Consider the following 26,845-nt stretch of genomic DNA (forward strand, 5'->3'; position numbering starts at 1 on the left):
ATACATAATTTAATTTCAAATTAGTTATATATATAATTTTTAAAAAAAATCATTTTATAACATAATTTCTTAAAAAGAAATTTGCCCCCCAACGCATCCCATATGAATATGATGTAATGAAACTCCATAAAACATTAAAAAAAATTATACTAAAACGAAATATCACGTTATAAATTAATAAAATTTTGGTCACCCTTATTTCTTTGAGCTCATGGCATATAAATGTGGTAAATCTTTGAGCTCATGCCATATAAATTTAATAAAATGAAACTCTTGTGAAGTAAAAGTATAAAGAAGTTAATTACAATGTTAAAAATGATTTAATCTTAGTTTTTTTTAATTGTCTAAAGTTTTTTATTTCAATTTAAGGTGGATGAAGAATTTTTTTTTAATTGAGGGCCTAGATTAATTCTTTTTCATATTGTAGTGTATTAAAGAGAGCTTGTTAGGTTGCGTTGATTTTTAATAAATTTAAAAAAATTAGGTTCTTACCCACCAATTTCCTAGGGATTTGAGATTATTCCAATTATAATAAGTTCCTCCATGATAAGTTCTTCATTGTTATTTATAACATTCATTTATATATAAGCAAATTTTATTTAGTAAAATGGTCCATTATTTTAATAAATTTAAAATTAAATTTATAAAATTAAATTCGTGCCATGTGGCTCCCCCCTCACCTCTAGGGATTTGAAATTATTCCAATTTTAATAAGTTCCTCATTATTATTTATAACATTCATTTATAATTCCTTTTTTTTCTTAAGTTAAAGTTGACTTTTAATAGATTTAAAAAAATTAGGTTCTTACCCACCAATTTCCTAGGGATTTGAGATTATTCCAATTATAATAAGTTCCTACATGATAAGTTCTTCATTGTTATTTATAACATTCATTTATATATAAGAAAATTTTATTTAGCAAAATGGTCCATTATTTTAATAAATTTAAAATTAAATTGGTGCCATGTGGCTCCCCTCTCACCTCTAGGGATTTGAAATTATTCCAATTTTAATAAGTTCCTCATTATTATTTATAACATTAATTTATAATTCCTTTTTTTTCTTAAGTTAAAGTTGACTTTTAATAAATTTAAAAAAATTAGGTTCTTACCCACCAATTTCCTAGGGATTTGAGATTATTCCAATTATAATAAGTTCCTCCATGATAAGTTCTTCATTGTTATTTATAACATTCATTTATATATAAGCAAATTTTATTTAGCAAAATGGTCCATTATTTTAATAAATTTAAAATTAATTTTATAAAATTAAATTCGTGCCATGTGGCTCCCCCCTTACCTCTAGGGATTTGAAATTATTCCAATTTTAATAAGTTCCTCATTATTATTTATAACATTCATTTATAATTCCTTTTTTTTCTTAAGTTAAAGTTGACTTTTAATAAATTTAAAAAAGTTAGGTTCTTACCCACCAATTTCTTAGGGATTTGAAATTATTCCAATTATAATAAGTTCCTCCATGATAAGTTCTTCATTGTTATTTATAACATTCATTTATATATAAGCAAATTTTATTTAGCAAAATGACCCATTATTTTAATAAATTTAAAATTAAATTTATAAAATTAAATTCGTACCATGTGGCTCCCCCCTCACCTCTAGGGATTTGAAATTATTCCAATTTTAATAAGTTCCTCATTATTATTTATAACATTCATTTATAATTCCTTTTTTTTCTTAAGTTAGAGTTGACCCGTAACCTTTTTATACATGATTAATCAAGTAAATGTGTACATGGCATTCTTCATGTTGCAATAGTTTTTTTGGTTATATTTATGAAGTGTTCGGCTATATAAATCACATTAATATTTGTAATGTGGCTATACTAATTTAATATTATATTAATGTTTGTTTTCAACTTAAGGTGGATGAGGCTCTAATTGATTCTCAACGGAATATGTTCAGCGTATGCTTAGTCTTAATACTTATAAACGATTGTAGTAAATTAACGAGTTTTTTAGGTTGCATTGACTTTTAATAAATTAAACCACGTGGCTCCATGCCCACCAATTTCCTAAGGATTTGAGATTATTCCGATTATAATAAGTTCCTCCATGATAAGTTCTTCATTGAAGAATTGAGGCTTTTGTGATCCATAACAAGTTTAAGAACTAATTTCGGAGATAATCACATCAAAATTCATTTGTCGACACCTTTGGAGCCAACAAGTGTGGTTCATTGTCAGGACAAGATGAAGAACCAGATCATGGCAACATATTAAATAGAGAGACTCCTCATTCAAACGGATAAAAAGAAGCAACTAATTTGGACCATAGGAAATGGCTACAATTGACTGGACTCCAGCTAAATTTGACTAGATCAAGGGCACGGGGAGTTTTACTACTAAATTAGATAATAAAATTTTTAATATTTAATTATTTTGACTCAATTTCATATCCCCTGCCCTTGATCTAGTTAAATTCAGCTGGATTCCAGTCAATTGTAGTCGTTTCCTATGGTCCAAATTAGTTGCTTCGTTTTATCCGTTTGAATGAGGAGTCTCTCTATTTAATATGTTGCCATGATCTGGTTCTTCATCTTGTCCTGACGATGAACCACACTTGATGGTTCCAAACACGTCGACAAATGAACTTTGATGTGATTATCTCTGAAATTTGTTCAAGTTCTTCATTATTAGTTACAACATTCATTTATATATAAGCAAATTTTATTTAGCAAAATGGTCCATTACTTTTAACAAATTTAAAAAATTAGGTTCGTGGCCTCACCAATTTCCTAGGAATTTGAGATTATTCCAATTTTAATAGGTCCCCCATGATAAGTTTCTCATTATTATTTATAACATTCTTGAATAATCCATTTTTTTCTTAAGTTAAAGTTGACCCATAACTTTTTTAATGTGTGTATAACATTTTTCATGTTGCAATAATTTTTTTTATTATATTTATGAAGCTTTTCGCTATATCAATGGCATTAATATTTTTAATGTGGTTGTACTAATTTAATATTATATAATTGTAATAAAAATAAATTTCTCTATTTTTATTATATTTAAAAATAAAAATGAAAATAATTAATAAAGTTATAAAAAATAAAAATTTAAATAAATAATTATTATACAATTATTAATAAAATGAATTTTTATTTTTTTTAATATTTAATATCATATAAATGTGATAAAAATATTTTAAATTTGTTTCTATTGTATTTCAAAATAAAAATGAAAATGGTTGATAAAATTTAAAAATTATAAATTATAAATAAAAATTGTAAGTTTAAGTTACTGAATATATAATTAGAGAGTTTCAAAAATTCCCCATTGTGACATTTCAATCTCATCAAAGACAATGTCACTCGATTCCCATGAAAACCTACCTAATTTTCCCTAATAATAAATATATATTTTTTAATTCCTCTCATAATAAAATCTAGTTAGTCCCTGCCATCTGGCATTCGGCAGGGACTATAGTAATCGTTCGGGTGGGATATAGCATTAGTTCTTAGTCGCTGCCGAGGGTTATTCGGTGATTATGCTAAGGTTTGCAAATGCCCTGTGCGCCGATGTGCCCAGATAACCTAAGTTCCATTTCCACCTGAGACTTTGCGATCTTATTTGGCCTCTTCCCGAGGCGGAAGAGGCTCGAGCATAGCTTAAATTGGTTTTACGCCTGCTGCATTATCGCTAACCGTCAACGGTCTGGTTTTAATGTTAACATTAATTCGATTCGTATTATCTGCAGGGGTATGCTAAGGTTTGGTAAGGTTTGGTTCCCTGTTACAAGGTTGTGCATGTTGGCAGCTGGTGCATGCCATGATGCACCATGGTTCAACAGCTGTTATTCCGAGGTACTAGGTGCTGTTTCCTCGGCCCTGCGGAATGGTGAGAGCAATAGTAGTTACAGAGGACAAGCTTTTCAGCGCCCACGCAGACCACGAAATCCGCGTGTGAGGCCGCTCTGGTTCGAGTTCTGGGGATGGCCACAAGCGAATAGCCACAATACTCACGCTGCTGGATTACATACATCGCTGGATGAAGCCGAAGCGCGACGTTTTTGGATGTTGGTCAGGCGGTACTGAAAACCCTAAGTCGACAAACCCTAAGTCCCCGAAGCATGTGGGCGCGATATGCTGTCTGGCTTACACCAATGGTTTCTTGTATTCAGGCTCCTCAGATATGACTGTGAAGGTATGGCGAGTCTCGGACCTCAAGTGCGTCGAAACGATTCAGGCTCATGATGACGTTGTAAACGCCATTGCTGTCGGGCGGGACGGGTTGATCTTCACTGGGTCGGATGACTGCACGGTGAAAATATGGAGAAAAATTTTGGGGCCTTCGTCGCACGTTCTGTTAACAACCCTACACGGGAAAACCAAACACAGGGACTCAAATTTAATCTCAAACTCGCCTGTCAAAGCCCTCGCTCTGAATTCGAATGGGTCTTCTCTATACACAGGATCCTCGACTGCAACTAGATCTGGATCTATACCCGTAGAGCACCTGCGAAATGCGTTGTTCGACCTGCAACTACGGCTCTGTGACGGGGCGGGAGCAGCCGGGACTGAGAGCTGGGTGGCTGCTTTTAGTTTCCACTTCTTTATATCCTGCTTGTTAGCATCGCTTAGTTTACTAAGCTAGATCGGTAGATGGCTTATGATTTGGATACTAATACAACTGGGATTCAAAGAAGGATTAACAGACGATCTATGGACTTACTTGGCTTGGTCCCAGTTTATAGGCATTAAAGAAAGATATAACTAGTTGGAAAGGGCGCAAGCAGGAAAAAATGCAGTCAAAAGAAGCCTGCCTTAGTCTCAAATAGGGCTTAGCCTCAATGGCAGACCAACAACCAAATGCGGAATGACGGTCGTGAGCCGGTCCTTATGGAATTCCTAGGCGTGAAGGTGGACAAGGTGGCGGGAAGCCTCTTTATATGGCGTAGCCCTTCGAGTGAAGCATTCGATTATGCGTGCTGGCCGCTCATCCTTAAAGGCCGGGTTGAGAAGGAAGACTTAGAGCGGACGGATAGAAGGCCTTTCCTCTGAAAATGGCAATGCTTCATCGGAACTCTTGGAGGAGTTGGGTATACTACATTACTTCTTCAGGAGCAAGGTGGGCATTGATGAATATCGGGCGTAGTTCATCGTCCGTGCCCAAATTGATCTGCTTGACTTCGTCTTCCGTGGGAGGAGCTCTAGCTTGGCGTTATAAGAAATTCGGAAGGTATTTTCATTTTTCTTGTGGAAGGTGAAGGATGCTCCAAGGCCTTCCCAGCAGTGGATATGATTTGATGGGGGTTAAGGTAATTCAGGCGATATCCTCAACATCTGTTGGGCCATCAGCTAAGCTGATTTGACGGGGGTTAAGGTAATTCAGGCCATATCCTCACCATCTGTTGGGCCATCACCTAAGCTGATTTGATGGGGGTTAAGGTGATTCAGGCGATATCCTCAACATCTGTTGCGCCATCACCTAAGCTGATTTGATGGGGGTTAAGGTAATTTAGGCCATTTGTACCTGTCTTGTGTACACATTTCATTCCAGCTGACATTATGCATGTAGCGTCCGCTACGTGTAACGTAATTTTGTTGTTATATAATAAGCTTATAGATGATTTCGTGGTTACTTCGCGTCGGCTTGTTATTTCGCTTCGGGTCCACTACACTGGTTTATTTCAGGTACTATTTATGTTTTCGCTCTGCTACATTGTATTTGTATTCAAATTACCTCTTTTGTATTATCCTTCATGTAATGCATGCATTTTTATAATAATAGATTGTTGCTGATATCTAGACTCATATATTTGCATAAAATACAGAGTAGTGATCTGTTATCCATATTAAGCATTAGCTTGCTTAACAATCCATTATGGAATGTTTTTGCTGCTTTTATGTGAGGCTAGGGCACTCCTTTACATAGTTTGCTGCCTCCCATGCTTCTACTATAAAATTAGCAGAGCAGTCAAAAATCAACGGAGCAAATAACAGGATCAGCCATTTCCCAGACATGCGTGCACAGGTTTTATATTCATCCACAGAAATAGCAGCAACGCAAGTTTGTATCTTAAATGATAATATTTTCATGTATGGGAACCTCCATTGGCAATAGAGTTGGCCTTCTCGTGTCTTCAACAAACTCTGATTTAAGTCTGTGATGAGGCAGACTCTAAACCAGCCCTCAAATGCCATGAAATAGGCCTCGGCCTACTCTCCTTCAGCTGTGGTTTGCTTCAGCTTCCAACATTAGCCTTCTTGATGGACATATCTAGACTCAGCTCCTTCTAGAACAGACTTCCCTATCTGTAGTCATCCTTCAAGGCCTGTGGCTCTCCATGAGCAGCAGCAACCCGTCTATCTTTACCAGGGTTAGCCATTTTCTCGTTAGAGATTAGTCAGCATCCTCATATTGAAAATTCATGGGTTCGAATACTAAAGCTTATTTATGTCTATAGTCACAGAGACATGATACATTTTGTTAGCAAGAGGGAATTCTTCTTGTCACAACCAGTGTTAATGAAAACAGCCAAATCAGATTCTGATTTGGAATTTCCCTCAGAACCAGGGTCATACTGGTGCGCCCTCCTACCTGAGTAACTGAAAATATGCAATAAAATAGGAGAGAAAGGCCTTTGCAAAGTTTGAATATGCATATAGCATCAAAGGCTTTTTCCTCCTATTTTATTGCATATTTTCAGTTACTTAGGGATGACGGCGCACCAGTATGCTATTTTATTGCATATTTTCAGTTACTTAGGGATGACGGCGCACCAGTATGACCCTGGTTCTGAGGGAAATTCCAAATCAGAACTGATGGCCAAACTGGTCGATCCAGCCAGTTTGGGATGGAACTTGCCTATCAGTCCAGATCACTCTCTCTCTCTCTCTCACAGACGTACATTATATATATATGTGCATATCTATGTATTTTTTATCAGGCTAGTTTTCCAGCTGGTTCTGGTCCAGTCCCAGTCTGGGCATTAGCCAGTTCCAGTTCCGGTTCTGACCAATATAGCACTCCTTTGCATAGTTTGCTGCCTCCCATGCTTCTACTATAAGATTAGCAGAGCAGTCAAAAATCAACGCAGCAAATAACAGGATCAGCCATTCATAATTTAGCTCCATGAACTATAACATGCATTGGCATTTCCCAGACATCCGTGCACAGGTTTTATATTCATCCACAGAAATAGCAGCAACGCAAGTTTGTATCTTAAATGATAATATTTTCATGTATGGGAACCTCCATTGGTAATAGAGTTGGCCTTCTCATGTCTTCAACAAACTCTGATTTAAGTCTGTGATGAGGCAGACTCTGAACCAGCCATCAAATGCCATGAAATAGGCCTCGGCCTACTCTCCTTCAGCTGTGGTTTGCTTCAGCTTCCAACATTAGTCTTCTTGATGGACATATCTAGACTCAGCTCCTTCTAGAACAGACTTTCCTATCTGTAGTCATCCTTCAAGGCCTGTGGCTCTCCATGAGCAGAACTCAGCTCTCTAGGGCTCTTGTGGGTGTGATCTATCTCCTACAGGCAAAACGTGTACCCTGCTCTTTACCTCAATCCAACTGCATCCAGGTTCCTTCTCTATACCTCTGTCTTTCATTGCTTTCCTCAACTTTGGCAGGCACCAAGTAAGGCTCCCCAAACAGTAACATTAGGTTTAAATGGCATTTTTTTTATAAAATCATATGCCTCATCCAAACAACCAGCACGGCCAAGGAGATCAACCATACAGGCGTAATGCCCTGTTCTTGGTGGGATACACTGATCTCGAGTCATGGTATTGAAATAATGCCAACCTTCATTCACTAGACCTGAATGGCTGCAAGCAGTCAGAACAGGCAAGAAGGTTACATCGTGACGCTTCAAGCCCGATTGCTTCGTTTCTTCAAAGAGTTGGAGAAACCACATCCGTTTCGCTCATTATCTTGTATACAAGGAGCGCATTGTCGAGGCTTCCACACTTAGAATACATGTCAGTGAGGCCATTAGCCAGTTCCAGTTCCGGTTCTGACCATATTGGTCACAAGAGGCTTGTAAATGCCAAATACAGCATCGCGGAAGCAATAGAATCATATCAACTCTTGAATCCCTTCCACCAAGTCAACATAAACTATGATATATAGTTCCAAAATTCACAAATGAATTCCAAAAGAATTTGCACTTACCATTGAAATGATAAAATCAAATGAAATGCCAATATCTCGCCCGACAATTAGAGACAGCAAACAATTGCTAAATGCACTCTCCAAAAGTGCCAGCATTTTGTCTATTAGAATCAATGACTCGAGGCAATGCTAATAGAAAACGGTGCATGGATCAAAACCTAGAACACATATCAACCTGTGAATGATGTGGCATAGATCTCTTGTATTTGTGGGTGTGATCTATCTCCTACAGGGAAAACGTGTACCCTGCTCTTTACCTCAATCCAACTGCAGTGTTCTGCTGCAACTTTTCCTATCTCCATATTGCCATGGACTTGGCAAGCACCAAGTAAGGCTCCCCAAACAGTAACATTAGGTTTAAATGGCATTTTTTTTATAAAATCATATGCCTCATCCAAACAACCAGCACGGCCAAGGAGATCAACCATACAGGCGTAATGCCCTGTTCTTGGTGGGATACACTGATCTCGAGTCATGGTATTGAAATAATGCCAACCTTCATTCACTAGACCTGAATGGCTGCAAGCAGTCAGAACAGCCAAGAAGGTGACATCGTCAGGCTTCAGGGAAACATAACATGTAATCTCTTTTGAGACATTGTTGTCATTTACTGCAAATGTCAAACGCTGACTTTTGATAATGTAGCAGGCATAACACGTACCCTCCTTATAGCATTGGTGTCATGCGATTTTCACTTAAGAAACAAGCGTGACCAACCACTAAACTACACCATCTTCAGCTGCAAACAGCAATGTGGTGCCCAGCATTTTCCCTTCATTTGCTCTCTCTCCTTGATCCTTACTTGGGGAACCAAAATCTACAAACTTGTTCTAAATGCACGTTTTTCTCAGCAGTTCACTATCTGTGCTTCCACTTCTCTTCCATGACCAAGGAAGCAAAGACCAACTCATTCCATGCATCTGGGACCCCTGGAAGACACCAATGGCTGCAATCCTGATATCTCCGTGATTTCTTTTGGTCTAATTCTGTAAAATGCTTGCCATAAACAGAAGGGTGCCCATCCTTACGGAAATTTGTCAATCTTGTAACATTTAAAATAGTAACAGGAGTATGCATTTGCTGGACCAGAGTTCCATTCACCTCCCCCTGTATTTAAGATAGCCGTCTTACAATATCTTTTCTGAAGTTTATTCATTTATTTAGGCAACAATATAAGGAACGTAATGGAAAACACAAAGCAAGATTGGAATCTAGCACTCACCTGAAATGGGCGGCTGAGTAGCCACGATAGAAAACACGGGTTCTTGCAGGATTCACATTTTCATCAATGCATTTCCCCCATGTTGTCATTGCCCGCCTGAAAGCTGTGAGCACATCTAATTTTTCATGCACTTCATCTCCTTCTTGAAAGTAGTCTTTCCTGTTATAGTTTAATCCCATTCCAAAAATTTACCGCCAAATGAAACCTTGAATTAAAAGTTTGACCTAAGATTCTGATATATAATCCAGGTTTTAATGAATGAAAATTTCTTTGCAACGAAAAAAATGTTACAGAGCAATATTCATTAAAGTGCCTCACCCCTTTGATGTCTTTCCATGTGCCCACCAATGCCCTCCTTCATTCACTAGACCTGAATGGCTGCAAGCAGTCAGAACAGGCAAGAAGGTTACATCGTGAGGCTTCAAGCCCGATTGCTTCGTTTCTTCAAAGAGTTGGAGAAACCACATCCGTTTCGCTCATTATCTTGTATACAAGGAGCGCATTGTCGAGGCTTCCACACTTAGAATACATGTCAGTGAGGCCATTAGCCAGTTCCAGTTCCGGTTCTGACCATATTGGTCACAAGAGGCTTGTAAATGCCAAATACAGCATCGCGGAAGCAATAGAATCATATCAACTCCTGAATCCCTTCCACCAAGTCAACATAAACTATGATATATAGTTCCAAATTTCACAAATGAATTCGAAAAGAATTTGCACTTACCATTGAAATGATAAAATCAAATGAAATGCCAATATCTCGCCCGACAATTGGAGACAGCAAACAATTGCTAAATGCACTCTCCAAAAGTGCCAGCATTTTGTCTATTAGAATCAATGACTCGAGGGAATGCTAATAGAAAACGGTGCATGGATCAAAACCTAGAACACAGATCAACCTGTGAATGATGTCTAAAACTGGAATGACCAAAATAATTGCATAACAGTTTCTGATTATGTCACTGCAAGCATTACAACTCTTGACCATTATCTAAGGTTGTATGGTGATATTCACATCCCCCATGGCAAGCATCTTACCAATGGTGTAACATTGTATGTAATTCTAGTGTTCTTCTATATCATTTAACATAAAGTTTGTTTGAGGCAAATACCCAGCTTCTTTCATCTACCCAGCTAACTTTTGCAACATGGCATAGATCTCTTGTATTTGTGGGTGTGATCTATCTGCTACAGGGAAAACGTGTACCCTGCTCTCTACCTCAATCCAACTGTAGTGTTCTGCTGCAACTTTTCCTATCTCCATATTGCCATGGGCTTGGCAGGCACCAAGTAAGGCTCCCCAAACAGTAACATTAGGTTTAAATGGCATTTTTTTTATAAAATCATATGCCTCATCCAAACAACCAGCACGGCCAAGGAGATCAACCATACAGGTGTAATGCCCTGTTCTTGGTGGGATACACTGATCTCGAGTCATGGTATTGAAATAATGCCAACCTTCATTCAGTAGACCTGAATGGCTGCAAGCAGTCAGAACAGCCAAGAAGGTGACATCGTCAGGCTTCAAGCGCGATTGCTTCATTTCTTCAAAGAGTTGGAGAAACCACATCCCTTTCGCTCATTATCTTGTATACAAGGAGCGCATTGTCGAGGCTTCCACACTTAGAATACATGTCAGTGAGGCCATTCCCTAAAACTAAATGCAACTTAAACCCATTTAAAACCATATGGGCATGGATCTGCTTGCCTTGCTCTATGTCCCCTACGCCAGCACATGCCTTTAAGGCAGTACGAAATGTGACCTTGTTGGGCTTGATGCCAAACCAAGGCATTCTACAAAAGAGTTCCATGGCTTCCTTACAATACAAAAGAGTTCCATGGCTTCCTTACAATTCCCTTGCTTCACATAACCTGCAATAATGGCAGTCCAGGACACTAAATCTCTAAGAGACATTTCATCAAATACTCGACGTGCATCCTTGATACATTTGCATTTTGCATACATGTCAACAAGAGCAGTCATGAGAACAACATTAAACCCAAACCCACTTTTGATAGTATAGGCATGGACTTGCTTCCCAAGTTCTAGTGCTACTAAGCTAGCACACACCTTGAGAACACTTCCAAGAGAAAACTCATCCGGTGTCATGTTTGTCTCTCCCATTTGCCCAAAAAGACTTATAACCTCCTCATCCATGCCACGACGAGAGTATTCTGCAAGCAGAACATTCCATGAGACGGAATTTCGTTTGGGCATTTTGTCAAACACTTGGCGTGCATCCTCCAGATTGCCAGACTTCGCATAAAAAATGATAAGTTTTGTGCTCAGAAAAACGTCTGGTTCAAATGCATCTTGGCTCATGCGAGCATGCAATCCCTTTCCCTCTGCAACCTTTTTCTCATAAATGCAGTCCTGCAATAGGCAACAATAGTTATAGGAATCTGTCCAACTCCCTCTTTGATTACCAGTAGACAAAACATTCAAAGTTTCATTCATTGGCAGTTCTTCAAGCAGTGCGTTATCATATTCCTGAATGCCACTTTCATCATGGCCACCTCCTAGTTCTTTGCTAAAAAATTTCAATGTCTTGGGTTGTAATTTAAAGCCATTATTGTCAGTTGTGTTGGCAGAGTGATTACTTTGCTGATGCAGTAGCTTAGCGAAATAAGTCATTTTCTTTTGTCTTAAATGCCAGCATAAGAAAGAGAAACAATATACCTGTAACAATTTGGTGTGGCTTGCTCCATTGCATCAAAAGCTTCCAACCAGTGTCAAATTTGATGGTACTACTGACATTACATTGCTTTTAGTTTGTTTGATTTGCCTTTCCAAGTTATGTGACATTGCATTTACTTGCATAATTAGCAAAAACAAGGGCATTGGGTTGATATAGATTGATCAATGGATTTACAGTGACTGATCCTAACGTACAGCAGGGACTGCAGGTTCTTTTTTTATCTTGGCAGTCATATTTTGAACTTCATCCCAAAGGTGCACACAATCACTTCGTGTTCTATATTCATTTTCATTGTTCAACTTGCTATTATGATTCTGTGGTTGTAATTGCATTGCATCAATGGATTTACGTTCTTCTTTATCTTGGCAGTCATATTTTGAACTTCAGTATCAAACCTGTGCAATTGAACTTCAGTATCAAACCTGTGCAGTGGATGCTACCTGACATAAGCAGTCTCCGCAGCTTAGCAGACATTTGCAGTCCCAAAGGTGCACACAATCACTTCGTGTTCTATAATCATTTTCATTGTTCAACTTGTTATTATGATTCTCTGGTTGTAACTGCATTGCATCAGTAAACATAATATTGCATCGAACACTTAGTCATCATCATGTCTTCTATGTCTGATAAACACAAGTTGCAATTAGTATTGCAAAAGCATCACTTATTTCGTGTGGACAATTTCTCATATCTAATTGGAGACTGTTTATTCGATAGTTTAGAACTTTTGCTAGATTTCTGATACACATCAGTGGAGCTAAGGAAAGGAACAATAGAATATTTTAGAGACTGTCTCAAAAAACAAGATAGTGAGGCAATTTTGTCTTATGAACATGAACTGCATGAAGCCTCACTTAAAGAAATGCATAACATTAGCAACCGTGAAGTCTATTTAGACAAAATGGCTAGATCTGCCTCAAACAATATACCCCTAGCATCTAGAGGTCTATGGGGAGATATTTTCTGCATCCATTGGCTGTCAAACTGGTTGAAAATTCCAATTAGGGTTTGGTCCAAAACAAAGATGCGAGTGTATTTGCACTTCAATTCAGGTATTACAACAAATACTCGTGACATACTGTTCCATGACGAGGACCCTTTGAATGGGCACTTCGAGCCTTTGGTTCATAGGCAGCCTACAATTGGTTGTACCTTTCAACAACAAGCCGATACCTCAAAGAACAATATCGAACCACAACCTGAGACAAAATGTCAATCAATCGAAGCTAAATTACACCCACCTTGTCACTTAAACAAGCATGTGCTTAAGGACATTGCTCAGAAAAATCGGAAAAGGCAAAACATAGGCATTCAATATAACAGAAGTACAATGGAACAACAAGTAGTTCTAGACAACACAGAAGATGTTTGTGACACACCTATGTCTGATAAACACAAGTTGCAATTGGTATTGCAGAAGCATCACTTATTTCGTGTGGACAATTTCTCATATCTAATTGGAGATTGTTTATTCGATAGTTTCGAACTTTTGCTAGATTTCCGATACACATCAGTGGAGCTAAGGAAAGGAACAATAGAATATTTTAGAAACTGTCTCAAAAAACAAGATAGTGAGGCAATTTGGTCTTATGAACATGAACTGCATGAAGCCTCACTTAAAGAAATGCATAACATTAGCAACCGTGAAATCTATTTAGACAAAATGGCTAAATCTGCCCCAAACAATATACCCCCAACATCTAGAGGTCTATGGGGAAATTGTACAGACCAGATGAGCTAATCTACCTGTTATTAGCAGGAGGTGCAGGAACAGGCAAGACACACACAGCCAAGCCAATCTTCCGATCCTTAGTACGCATACACAATGTGGCATTGCCTTATAACCCATCACAACTAATAGGAATAATCGTTGCATACACGGGCAAAGCTGCCTTCAATGCTGGTGGTGTGACATTGCATTCTGCATTCTATTTGCCCTTTAACAAAGCAGATTGCCCCTCACTAAACAATGAAAAATTGGACACATTATCGAAGCATTTCTAACAATTGTGTGTACTCCTCATAGATGAGGCATCACTCGTTGGTGCAACAACACTATATCAAATTGATAAGCGCCTGCGACTTACACACACCAACTTCATACTTTGGTAATGTTGACACGATATTCTCTGGCGATCTTTACCAGGCAAACCCAGTCAGAGACTCCCTGATCTTTGAAAACCCAAAAATCAACAAAGACACAATTCCATATGACTTCTGGCCAGAGAAAATAAAATGTTATCAACTGCACACAGCCATGCGCCAAAAAGACCCATTGTTCATTGATGTACTAAATAGGATGAGATTAAACATGCAAACAGATGAAGATATTGCTTATGTAAACAATAACTGCTATAGGATCCCACCTTCAAGCCCAGTTTTCCCACACATTTTCTATCGCAACAAAGATGTCCATATTCACAATGTGAAAATGCTTTCCCTAACAAAGGGGGAACAAATAATGCTCATTGCAATTGACAACTACGAGCTTCCTGGGTCGAGTTATTTTGCTTTTGATAAAACAATCGCACTGCCATCAACAATTACAGTTAAACAGAACATGTTAGTTGAACTATATGCAGGAAATTACAATACAAACGATGGATTAGTTAATGGTGCTGAAGGGATTTTCAAATCCTATTCATCTAATGACAACAGGCCTGACATTGTCTGGATAGAATTTTCAGACCTAGAAATTGGGAAACAACAAAGAAGCAACTTCAAACAACTATACGACATAAATATATTGCCAAATTGGACACCAATCTTTCGAATTGCAAAATCGCTACCAATGTCTCGTAACAAATTACAAATTACAATTCGAAAACAATTTCCAATCCAATTAGCCTGTGCGCGGACAGTACACCGAACACAAGGGTTGACATTGGATCAACTTGCATTTGACCCAACTGGTGTCACAAAACATGGTCTATTCTACACTGCATTATCACGTGTTCGAACTATTGACTCACTATACTTGATTAACAAATTGACACAACAAAACTTCCATGTCAAAAGCAAAATAATCAATGAGATGGCACGGCTAGAAACAATTGGTGCATGGAAACTAGAATTTGCAAAGAAGAAATCTGTTAACAAGGATGTTTTATCGATTGCAAGCCTGAACACACGTAGTCTACGTGCACATCTTAGTGACGTGATTCATCACAATGACTTAATGGACAACATGATTCTATGTTTTCAAGAAACTCATTTGTACACTCCACCAGTAGTCAAAGAATTCTTATCATTCAATTTTGCGGCTGCACATTCTACACATGGAGTTCTTACTTGCATAAACAAAAAAATACCTATTAGAGCAACAAAGACATTTTGCAAGAACAAAACAGAGCTTACCCTAATTGACATGTACTTCCAACGACCAATTTGTTTAATGAACATTTATGCAGCACCATTTGAACAAGTATCCACAATAATGCAAATAATTCAGGAAGAAAAATCGCAAACTACATATACTGACTGTGTTTTTTTAGTTGTTGGTGATTTCAACATTGACATACAACAAGAAACAGCCCGTAGCAAACTCTTTGTACAATTTATGGAAATGGAAAACTTACATGAAATAACAAGCAAACTATCTCCGCACCGAAACACAGTAATAGACCATATCTGGACAACTTTGCCTATGAAACAGTGTGAAATAAATGTAACATGGGCTTATTGGTCTGATCACAGCATATTCTATGCACTACTACAGCTCTAACGACCCTTGGAACAAATCAATTTTAGTGTATACCAAAATCAAAGTAGCATTGATACACAAGTTTCTCTACAATTTGCTAAACTTCATATTCAAGCAAACTTCATATTTCCCTGTTCAAACAAATGCTGTGTTATCCGAGCAATATCAATCTCCAATGGCCATACTAAAAGTCTATTTCTTGTAGCTCGCTTGCAACACTCTGTTCAAACAAATGTTGTGTTATCCGAGCAATATCAATCTCCAATGGCCATACTAAAAGTCTATTTCTTGTAGCTCCCTTGCAACACTCTGCGTTAACTGATCTAGGTATGTAACGACACATAGAATAACGTTATGCACAGATTTATTATTACATGGAACACATTTTGCTTGTAGACCTAATAGAGTACATATTTATTATTACATGGAACAAGTTTTGCTTGTAGACCTAATAGCTTGTACTCGTGTTGTACAGATAACTAATAAGAAAACACAGCACGAAGAAGTAACTCCTCCAGAGCCTTGCTGCCTTTCAGATCAGAGACTGATAAACAGATAATTAATATGAAAAGACAGCACGAAGAAGTACCTGCTCTAGAGACATGCTCCCTCTCAGAGACTTGTGACGTCTCAGAAACTGCTAAAAAGTAACTAAAAAACCTTCAAATCTATTCTTACAAGTTTTGTAGTACAAACATAATGTTAATTCAGATTCTTCAATATTGTTCTACAGGCAAAAACAGGAAAGTACATCAAGTTTTTTAGTACAAACATAATGTTAATTCAGATTCTTTAATATTGTTCTACAGGCAGAAACAGGAAAGTACATCTGAGATAGCAGCCAAGCATGAACTATGCAGAACAATCACAATACAAGAGTTGAAAGGGCTGAAAATGGGAACAACTTTTCACGGCCAGATTCTAGTAATATACAAAACACTGGTCGACGAAGTCCATGGAATTGAATTGTTACGTGCTGACCTAGTGGACAGCAGAGGGAATATGACAATCACGCTAAATGTGCCACATAGCCTGATTGCTACTACTGAAGCGAAACTTGTAGTGGGCCAGGCAATCTGTATTACAGATTTCAAGGTCTCTCCGAAGACAGTTTATGACCATGGAGACTGTCCGTGCATACTTGTTTTGCATGGGAAGAGCATCTTGGAAGAAATTTCACCTATCTGTGCGGAATGCAGATTTGTTCCCATGACGACTATTAACCAGCTCACCAGCACAACAGCTGCATTTGCAATCGGCACAGTAGCCGGCCTTGTAACTGCGGCGAAAGAAATAGCTGGTCAGTATATCCTAACTATCAAGGACGGCCCAACTCAAAAAGACAAAGCCACGATATATACAAATTCAACCATTTATTCTTTTTAACATTTAAATCATCTATACATTTTAAGTAACCATTTACTTAAAAGCAATTACATTTAACACTAGTACATTTTGCAACGCAGGTGCATCTTTTTAGTACATTTCAACCAATTTTCAAATCCATCCAACAACAAATTTCGAAACAAGAAGCACCAATGATGCTGTTTCGAAATCTTGCCCGAGGCAAAGAACATGAGTCATTACGCACTTGCAGATCCACATTCATTACAGCCGTCACTTCACACAGGGTACTTGCAGACCTGAGAAAACTACCTGCCTCAACAACAAAGGTTCTTTCATACTCCACAAAATATATATTATAAATATTTATTTCCTGTTCTCCTAAATTACGCTCATTCATTTAACATCCTCTTAGCATTTTTATTACAATATCTAACGCTAGGCTTGTACTGAAACATGGACCAGGTTAAAGGAATGCTGACTATAGCAAACATACATGCAGAACCCTTTGTTATAATCTGTAACAATTGCTCTCTGCCCGCCGATACATTTGGAACAGTTATCATGGACCAACTTAATTGTTCCACATGCAAACAGCTAACGACATATCGACACAGTTTGCAATTGAATTGCATTATCCAAACAGAGGCAAATGTTCAATACAAGTGCATCCTAAAGGACAGTTTGCTGCTCGAACTTTGTCCATCCTTAACACGACTGATGTATGAAAAATATCTCGAAGACGTTGCCGACATTACATACAGTTTACGAGATTTCCATGTACTTGATAAGCGCCTGCGACAAATCTTACACACACCAACTTCATACTTTGGTAATGTTGACACGATATTCTCCGGCGATCTTTACCAGGCAAACCCAGTCAGAGACTCCCTGATCTTTGAAAACCCAAAAATCAACAAAAACACAATTCCATATGACTTCTGGCCAGAGAAAATAAAATGTTATCAACTGCACACAGCCATGCGCCAAAAAGACCCATTGTTCATTGATGTACTAAATAGGATGAGATTAAACATGCAAACAGATGAAGATATTGCTTATGTAAACAATAACTGCTATAGGATCCCACCTTCAAGCCCAGTTTTCCCACACATTTTCTATCGCAACAAAGATGTCCATATTCACAATGTGAAAATGCTTTCCCTAACAAAGGGGGAACAAATAATGCTCGTTGCAATTGACAACTACGAGCTTCCTAGGTCGAGTTATTTTGCTTTTGATAAAACAATCGCACTGCCATCAACAATTACAGTTAAACATAACATGTTAGTTGAACTATATGCAGGAAATTACAATACAAACGATGGATTAGTTAATGGTGCTGAAGGGATTTTCAAATCCTATTCATCTAATGACAACAGGCCTGACATTGTCTGGATAGAATTTTCAGACCCAGAAATTGGGAAACAACAAAGAAGCAACTTCAAACAACTATACGACATAAATATATTGCCAAATTGGACACCAATCTTTTGAATTGCAAAATCGCTACCAATGTCTCGTAACAAATTACAAATTACAATTCGAAAACAATTTCCAATCCAATTAGCCTGTGCGCGGACAATACACCGAACACAAGGGTTGACATTGGATCAACTTGCATTTGACCCAACTGGTGTCACAAAACATGGTCTAGTCTACACTGCATTATCACGTGTTCGAACTATTGACTCACTATACTTGATTAACAAATTGACACAACAAAACTTCCATGTCAAAAACAAAATAATCAATGAGATGGCACGGCTAGAAACAATTGGTGCATGGAAACTAGAATTCGCAAAGAAGAAATCTGTTAACAAGGATGTTTTATCGATTGCAAGCCTGAACACACGTAGTCTACGTGCACATCTTAGTGATGTGATTCATCACAATGACTTAATGGACAACATGATTCTATGTTTTCAAGAAACTCATTTGTACACTCCACCAGTAGTCAAAGAATTCTTATCATTCAATTTTGCGGCTGCACATTCTACACATGGAGTTCTTACTTGCATAAACAAAAAAATACCTATTAGAGCAACAAAGACATTTTGCAAGAACAAAACAGAGCTTACCCTAATTGACATGTACTTCCAACGACCAATTTGTTTAATGAACATTTATGCAGCACCATTTGAACAAGTATCCACCATAATGCAAATAATTCAGGAAGCAAAATCACAAACTACATATACTGACTATGTTTTTTTAGTTGTTGGTGATTTCAACATTGACATACAACAAGAAATAGCCCGTAGCAAACTCTTTGTACAATTTATGGAAATGGAAAACTTACATGAAATAACAAGCAAACTATCTGCGCACCGAAACACAGTAATAGACCGTATCTGGACAACTTTGCCTATGAAACAGTGTGAAATAAATGTAACATGGGCTTATTGGTCTGATCACAGCATATTCTATGCGCTACTACAGCTCTAACGACCCTTGGAACAAATCAATTTTAGCGTATAGCAAAATCAAAGTAGCATTGATACACAAGTTTCTCTACAATTTGCTAAACTTCATATTCAAGCAAACTTCATATTTCCCTGTTCAAACAAATGTTGTGTTATCCGAGAAATATCAATCTCCAATGGCCATACTAAAAGTCTATTTCTTGTAGCTCGCTTGCAACACTCTGTTCAAACAAATGTTGTGTTATCCGAGCAATATCAATCTCCAATGGCCATACTAAAAGTCTATTTCTTGTAGCTCCCTTGCAACACTCTGCGTTAACTGATCTAGGTATGTAACAACACATAGAATAACGTTATGCACAGATTTATTATTACATGGAACACATTTTGCTTGTAGACCTAATAGAGTACATATTTATTATTACATGGAACAAGTTTTGCTTGTAGACCTAATAGCTTGTACTCGTGTTGTACAGATAACTAATAAGAAAACACAGCACGAAGAAGTAACTCCTCCAGAGCCTTGCTGCCTTTCAGATCAGAGACTGATAAACAGATAATTAATATGAAAAGACAGCACGAAGAAGTACCTGCTCCAGAGACATGCTCCCTCTCAGAGACTTGTGACGTCTCAGAAACTGCTAAAAAGTAACTAAAAAACCTTCAAATCTATTCTTACAAGTTTTGTAGTACAAACATAATGTTAATTCAGATTCTTCAATATTGTTCTACAGGCAGAAACAGGAAAGTACATCAAGTTTTGTAGTACAAACATAATGTTAATTCAGATTCTTTAATATTGTTCTACAGGCAGAAACAGGAAAGTACATCTGAGATAGCAGCCAAGCATCAACTATGCAGAACAATCACAATACAGGAGTTGAAAGGGCTGAAAATGGGAACAACTTTTCACGGCCAGATTCTAGTAATATACAAAACACTGGTCGACGAAGTCCACGGAATTGAATTGTTACGTGCTGACCTAGTGGACAGCAGAGGGAATATGACAATCACGCTAAATGTGCCACACAGCCTGATTGCTGCTACTGAAGCGAAACTTGTAGTGGGCCAGGGAATCTGTATTACAGATTTCAAGGTCTCTCCCAAGACAGTTTACGACCATGGAGACTGTCCGTGCATACTTGTTTTGCATGGGAAGAGCATCTTGGAAGCAATTTCACCTATCTGTACGGAATACAGATTTGTTCCCACGACGACTATTAACCAGCTCACCAGCACAACAGCTGCGTTTGCAATCGGCACAGTAGCCGGCCTTGTAACAGCAGCGAAAGAAATAGCTGGTCAATATGTCCTAACTATCAAGGACGGCCCAGCTCAAAAAGACAAAGCCACGGTATATACAAATTCAACCATTTATTCTTTTTAACATTTAAATCATCTATACATTTTAAGTAACCATTTACTTAAAAGCAATTACATTTAACACTAGTACATTTTGCAACGCAGGTGCATCTTTTTAGTACATTTCAACCAATTTTCAAATCCATCCAACAACAAATTTCGAAACAAGAAGCACCAATGATGCTGTTTCGAAATCTTGCCCGAGGCAAAGAACGTGGGTCATTACGCACTTGCAGATCCACATTCATTACAGCCGTCACTTCACACAGGGTACTTGCAGACCTGAGAAAACTACCTGCCTCAACAACAAAGGTTCTTTCATACTCCACAAAATATATATTATAAATCTTTATTTCCTGTTCTCCTAAATTACGCTCGTTCATTTAACATCCTCTTAGCATTTTTATTACAATATCTAACGCTAGGCTTGTACTGAAACATGGACCAGGTTAAAGGAATGCTGACTATAGCAAACATACATGCAGAACCCTTTGTTATAATCTGTAACAATTGCTCTCTGCCCGCCGATACATTTGGAACAGTTATCATGGACCAACTTAATTGTTCCACATGCAAACAGCTAACCACATATCGACGCAGTTTGCAATTGAATTGCATTATCCAAACAGAGGCAAATGTTCAATACAAGTGCATCCTAAAGGACAGTTTGCTGCTCGAACTTTGTCCATCCTTAACAGGACTGACGTATGAAAAATATCTCGAAGACGTTGCCGACGTTACATACAGTTTACGAGATTTCCATGTACACAGCAGCTTTCTGTTGGATAGTTCGGATGTCATTGTCCGTACAGATTGACACATTTTATCCTCTGTAGGATGTGACTTTCTCTGGTCTACGAGTTCATATCTGGTGGAAGCTTGGAATACCATCTTCATGGTATTGTTATATCTGTCTTTATTATTATTTGAACATAAGAACTCTTCTTCTGGGCATTTTAGTTTCTGTTGGGCTGAAAATAAACAACTCTGATGAATGTTTTGATGGTTCGGATTACCATCTTCATGCTACTGTTATACCTGTAGTTATTCTTCCTTTGGGCATTTATTTTCTGCTGGAATGAAAAGAAAGAAAGCTCCTTATTGTTTAACGGCAGGAGTTTGTCATGCCATTTTCATATACTGGTGAGAATGCAGAATATTGTGTTCTGCAAATAGAAATACGTTCAGATCTCTCTACATCGGTCTGGGTATGCTGAGTGGGTTCCTCTGTATATGCGTCTAGATTTTGTGTATGTTCTGTTCGACTGTCCAGTTCATCTTCCACATTCTTTGTTCCTACTTGGTGGATGCCATGCTGGTTTCTTCTCCTCGGCAAAGAATATTAGAGAACAAAAGTCTTTTATGCAACTGAGTGTTGGTGGGCATGTTTCTGCCTCTGAAAAATGGATTGGGGAAGAGTAAAGCCTCTTTTTGTTGAGGAAGACAAGGTTTTTTTGGAAAAGGAGAAAAAAATTACAGGATCTAGAACATGAGCCAAGCGATGCTTCTCAGCAGGTAAGCAAGGAGCATTTATTCTTTTTTGTGTTTCTATTGTCCATGTATGCATAAGGTTGTTCTCAACACTCCGATTCTTGTTAACTGGAAATTGAAACCAGTGTCTGAACTTTCTTTAAAATATCGCAAAATATTGTGTTCTGGAAATAGAAATACGTTCAGATCTCTCTACATCGGTCTGGGTATGGACTTGTGGGTTCCTCTGTATATGCGTCTAGATTTTGTGTATGTTCTGTTCGCTCTTCACTTCTGTCAGTGCATTAATTTTCCTTATTAGCTGATCGATACATAGATTGCCTTTGTGTTGTACATAATTTGATGTTCTAATTTATATCTGCATGCCTGAAAAGCACAAAAGGTCATTCCGGCCTTGAGAAGCAGCATGTAAAGCAATTAATTCTCTTTGTATTACTACACTTTCCTCTTAATTGACAATTGAGTGAATAATTTCAGTAAGGAACTGCAAATTTTCAATTATTTTAATAACATGTGAATTTGAATCTTACACAAAACTCTCTTGTTTTTCTTTGCAGTGAAACTGTCCCCTCACTATCCCACTGGCTCTTGCAAATCCAAGCTATAAAGAATGATTCAATTCGATTTCTTTCTGCCACATCTTCAAGGAACAGAACTCTCAAGTGGACCTCCTATCTAGGAGGTGGATCTCCTTGCTCTTTGGACTCATTAGATGTCAATGCATTGATCAGCGATCAGTCATCTCTCTATAGTTCATTTTGTTCTAGGTAAAAATAGAGATTGATCTGATCCTGCAACTGGAAAATGTTGTTGTAACTATTGGCAACTCAATGAAAATGAAGCAGGCTACTAATATTTTGGACTCTTGTATCAGTTGAATTGACTTAATATCCACTTGAAACATTTTTTTTACTACTGTTTGATCTGAATGACTATGCTGACTGCTTTTTATCAAATACCACCATATTGGCTTAAACATACATTCCTATTAATTTAGATACTAGCGAATCACCTGGCACTTTTTGATACTAAACCAGATTGTTGGTTCACTGGACATTGTGGAATCAGTGAAAACTCCGCCAACAAAGATTTCTGATGAATTTAGGCGACCTGTTAAAGTATGGTCCTCTATCTTACCATAACTAATTAACAACCTTAATTACTCATATCTATGTATCTATGCTTACAGCTATCCAACATTCAATATTGCTGCAGGTGATACACCCATTGCAAGATTTGAATTTAAATTGCTTTCCAATATACCACCTCCCTTCAATGCCGTTTAGCTGAGTGAATAAACATGACCAGGCTTATTTACCAGGTTATTCAGCTATTAATACGCGGGATAATATATGTTATATGTTTATGGTTGGATACTGTTTCGATTCAACAGTGCCCATATATTGCTTTAATTTCTTTAATATAGGTTCAATAGACTTGGAAGTATTGCTCCAATTTATTTATGGCTCAATAGACTTGGAACTATTGAAATATTGCTTGCCAATAAACATGAGCTGAAGTTGCAACTGTCTCTCCACATGGATTCAACCCTATCCTCTGCTTAACGTACGATGCACACGAGCTTCTGTACAATTTGTCAGGTATGCATTAAAGGCCTAATTGACTGAGTCACTTCTCATTCCATTGAAAGAAGCTATTCCCATTTCATTTATAGAAGCTAAGGCAACGTTTAAAAAGTTGTGAAACAGACCTCTGGCCATTAAAACATACATGTTTCAGGTTGCAACAACGTCTTATTTTGCCTACTGTCTGTGTAACCCTAGGCCTTTGTACAACATAGGATGCACACATGCATGTTGTGCACTTTTTCGGGTACGCATTAAAGGTCTATATCCTATATGCTGTTGTATAGATACATTCTATGTTTCCATATTAGCTTAGAGCTTTATAAGGTTGGTATTCAGCTCCATTATGGAGATAAGCATAGTGAGTGTTAGACATACCTGTACCCATTGAGCTATGAAACACATTGGCTTGTTACTCATCAATATGAGCTTAGAGGTTGTGATATCATGCAAATAAGGCACATACACGAGCTTGGTTGATTCAAACACAGCTTCTATACCCATACGTCTTACCTATGATCTCTATTGATTCGGGATAAAGAGTGGTGAGTAATGTGATATCCATACTTGATTAGTCAGATAAGCATTAGATTAGTGCTATTCCCATTGCTTAGACCATTGTTGTTGTTGCATATTCCTGGGTTTCCTGTATTCGATCACAACTCTCATACGTAAATCACTACTAGCAACAGGTCAATGGTAATAGGGTAACATAAACCTAGCCTCACCTGTTAATCATTGTCTATTATGGTTCCACATTCAGTGTTCACCTATACGTCAAATACTACATATATATTGCATAAGCTATAGACCACCCTTCCTTTGTAATGAACACAAAGGTGCTGAGATCGAAGCTATACATGGCAATGGCACACAAAGACGAAGGCAAGCTCCTAAAGCTGCTTCTGAGAAGGGCAGGGCAAATCAATGTCGAATCAAGTATTCTATGATCACTGGATAACAGATCACTACTCTGTATTTTATGCAAATATATGAGTCTTCCAACTATGTGTCCTAGACTTGAAACTAAACAGTGAATTCTCAACCATGGTGTCTTGTCACTAGATAAAAAAGAGAATGCTCAACAATGCCTTGCGGATCTTAGAGAATCCTACTAGGTCGCAGAGGAACAATGTCTGTATGTCAACGTGATCACTGATGAATGGATAAACATTGTGCAGTCTATAAGAGATATACACCGAAACCAATAGCAAGGTCCCTTGAGAAATGAAGATCAAAACAGAGAGACTTCCTGACAGACTTTCTATGGTGAGAGTCAACATTCAAGTACGACTCAATTGTATGATAACAATGTCTCAGACAGTTGTGGCATATGTTTTGCCTTACTGTCTTCTATAACAGCAACATATTTAATCTACCGCAACAGGCTCAAAGGGGCTATCTTCAAGAAATTTGGCTGGTTAAGATGCTCTTCTTGTGGGCACACTGGCCACAACCACCTAATTTCGCATTTACTACTGCCGCCACATCCATCATTCCATATGCCATTTGCTCCCCATGTCAGATCGATCACCTCATTGCACCGATCGCTCACTTAACGTAAGGTTTTCGTTTTATGCCCATCATTAAATACTGGCCTGCTCCAATCTGATCTTCAAGTATTTCAGCTCCATTCCAAATCAATCTGTATATGTACTTATTTCTGCACCTAGATATTGACATAGATCTCCTGTCTAGCCAATTGTTTATTAGAATAGCTTGGACCCAATCTACCACCAAGATTGCCCGATGTCAGATACATCACCTAATTTCGCATTTACTTCTGCTGCCACATACATCATTCCATATGCCATTTGCTCCCCATGTCATATCGATCACTTAATTGCACCGATTGCTCACTTAACGTAAGCTTTTCGTTTTATGCCGACCATTAAATACTGCCCTGCTCCATCCGAGCTTCAAGTATTTTAGCTCCATTCACACTTAAAACCAGCTTACAAACACGTTGAACTTTTTTATAAATTGGCCTCTTCTGCACCTGGATATTCACATACATCTCCCCGCTTCACATAACATGGAATCCATTAGCATAAGCCAACTTACTCAACTCGCAGCATTGTTTCTCTTAGCACTTGTTCTCATGGCTCTTCTGATTATTGACATCGTAAAAGTCGAAAGACAAAGAAAAAAGAAACCAAAAAAACAATAACATCTCTTTTGCATTATTTTACGCATTGTCTTATTTCCCCGCTTCCTTCTCTGTTACAGGTGTACGACGGATGCTTCAAATATGCATTTGGGTTAGCCATGGTGGTGCAACTCGCATTTTTTATGCTTCTATCGTCTCTGCTCGGATGCCGGACTAATGTCCTAATTGTTAGCATTCGTGCTTGTCTTGTATTCTTCACATGTTACAGTCTGTCATAAGAAATGCTTATTTTCAAGGTCAAATGTAAGCTTCACGGCGGTTTTCATGTTACTCGTGTCTTGAATTGATGATGATTCTCTGCAAGTTAGTTATTCAATAATGTTCAGATCTTTGGTATATAGTGCTCATGTGACTATTTCTATTGCAGTTGTGTGATTTTGGGCTAGCAACATAAACTGGTGTATCTTGAATTGATGATGATTCTCTGCAAGTTAGTTATTCAATAATGTTCAGATCTTTGGTATATAGTGCTCATGTGACTATTTCTATTGCAGTTGTGTGATTTTGGGCTAGCAACATAAACTGGTGCATTGTTTTGAAATAACTGGTGCATATTATATTATTCGACAGCCCGCGATTTATGTATTACTGAAACTTGCTCATGTGACTATTTCTATTGCAGTTGTGTGATTTTGGGCTAGCAACATAAACTGGTGCATTGTTTTGAAATAACTGGTGCATTTTATATTATTC

At 37.8% G+C, this 26,845-nt stretch overlaps 1 protein-coding gene and 1 long non-coding RNA gene across 2 annotated transcripts; one reads left to right on the top strand and one right to left on the bottom strand.

Annotated features, from left to right (window-relative positions):
• Nucleotides 1-11,112: 11,112 nt before the first annotated feature.
• Nucleotides 11,113-12,006, bottom strand: LOC149217065 (putative pentatricopeptide repeat-containing protein At3g13770, mitochondrial). Its single transcript, XM_089390125.1, has one exon. It carries the CDS (start codon nt 12,004-12,006, stop codon nt 11,113-11,115), a length of 894 nt encoding a protein of 297 aa, XP_089246251.1.
• A 430-nt stretch (nt 12,007-12,436) lies between these two features.
• LOC149217066 (uncharacterized) lies at nt 12,437-23,135 on the top strand. Its single transcript, XR_016250629.1, has 2 exons — nt 12,437-12,558; nt 22,954-23,135. It is a non-coding gene; the product is annotated as an uncharacterized LOC149217066 (long non-coding RNA).
• The last annotated feature ends 3,710 nt before the right edge of the window (nt 23,136-26,845 follow it).

This window comes from Pinus tabuliformis, chromosome 1_1, assembly GCF_031772625.1.
Source record: "Pinus tabuliformis cultivar Carrire ecotype Pingquan chromosome 1_1, CPIR1, whole genome shotgun sequence".
NCBI lineage: Eukaryota > Viridiplantae > Streptophyta > Pinopsida > Pinales > Pinaceae > Pinus > Pinus tabuliformis.

Coding starts and splice junctions, on each gene's coding strand:
- LOC149217065 (XM_089390125.1), bottom strand. CDS start 12,006: ATGACTTATTTCGCTAAGCTACTGCATCAGCAAAGTAATCACTCTGCC.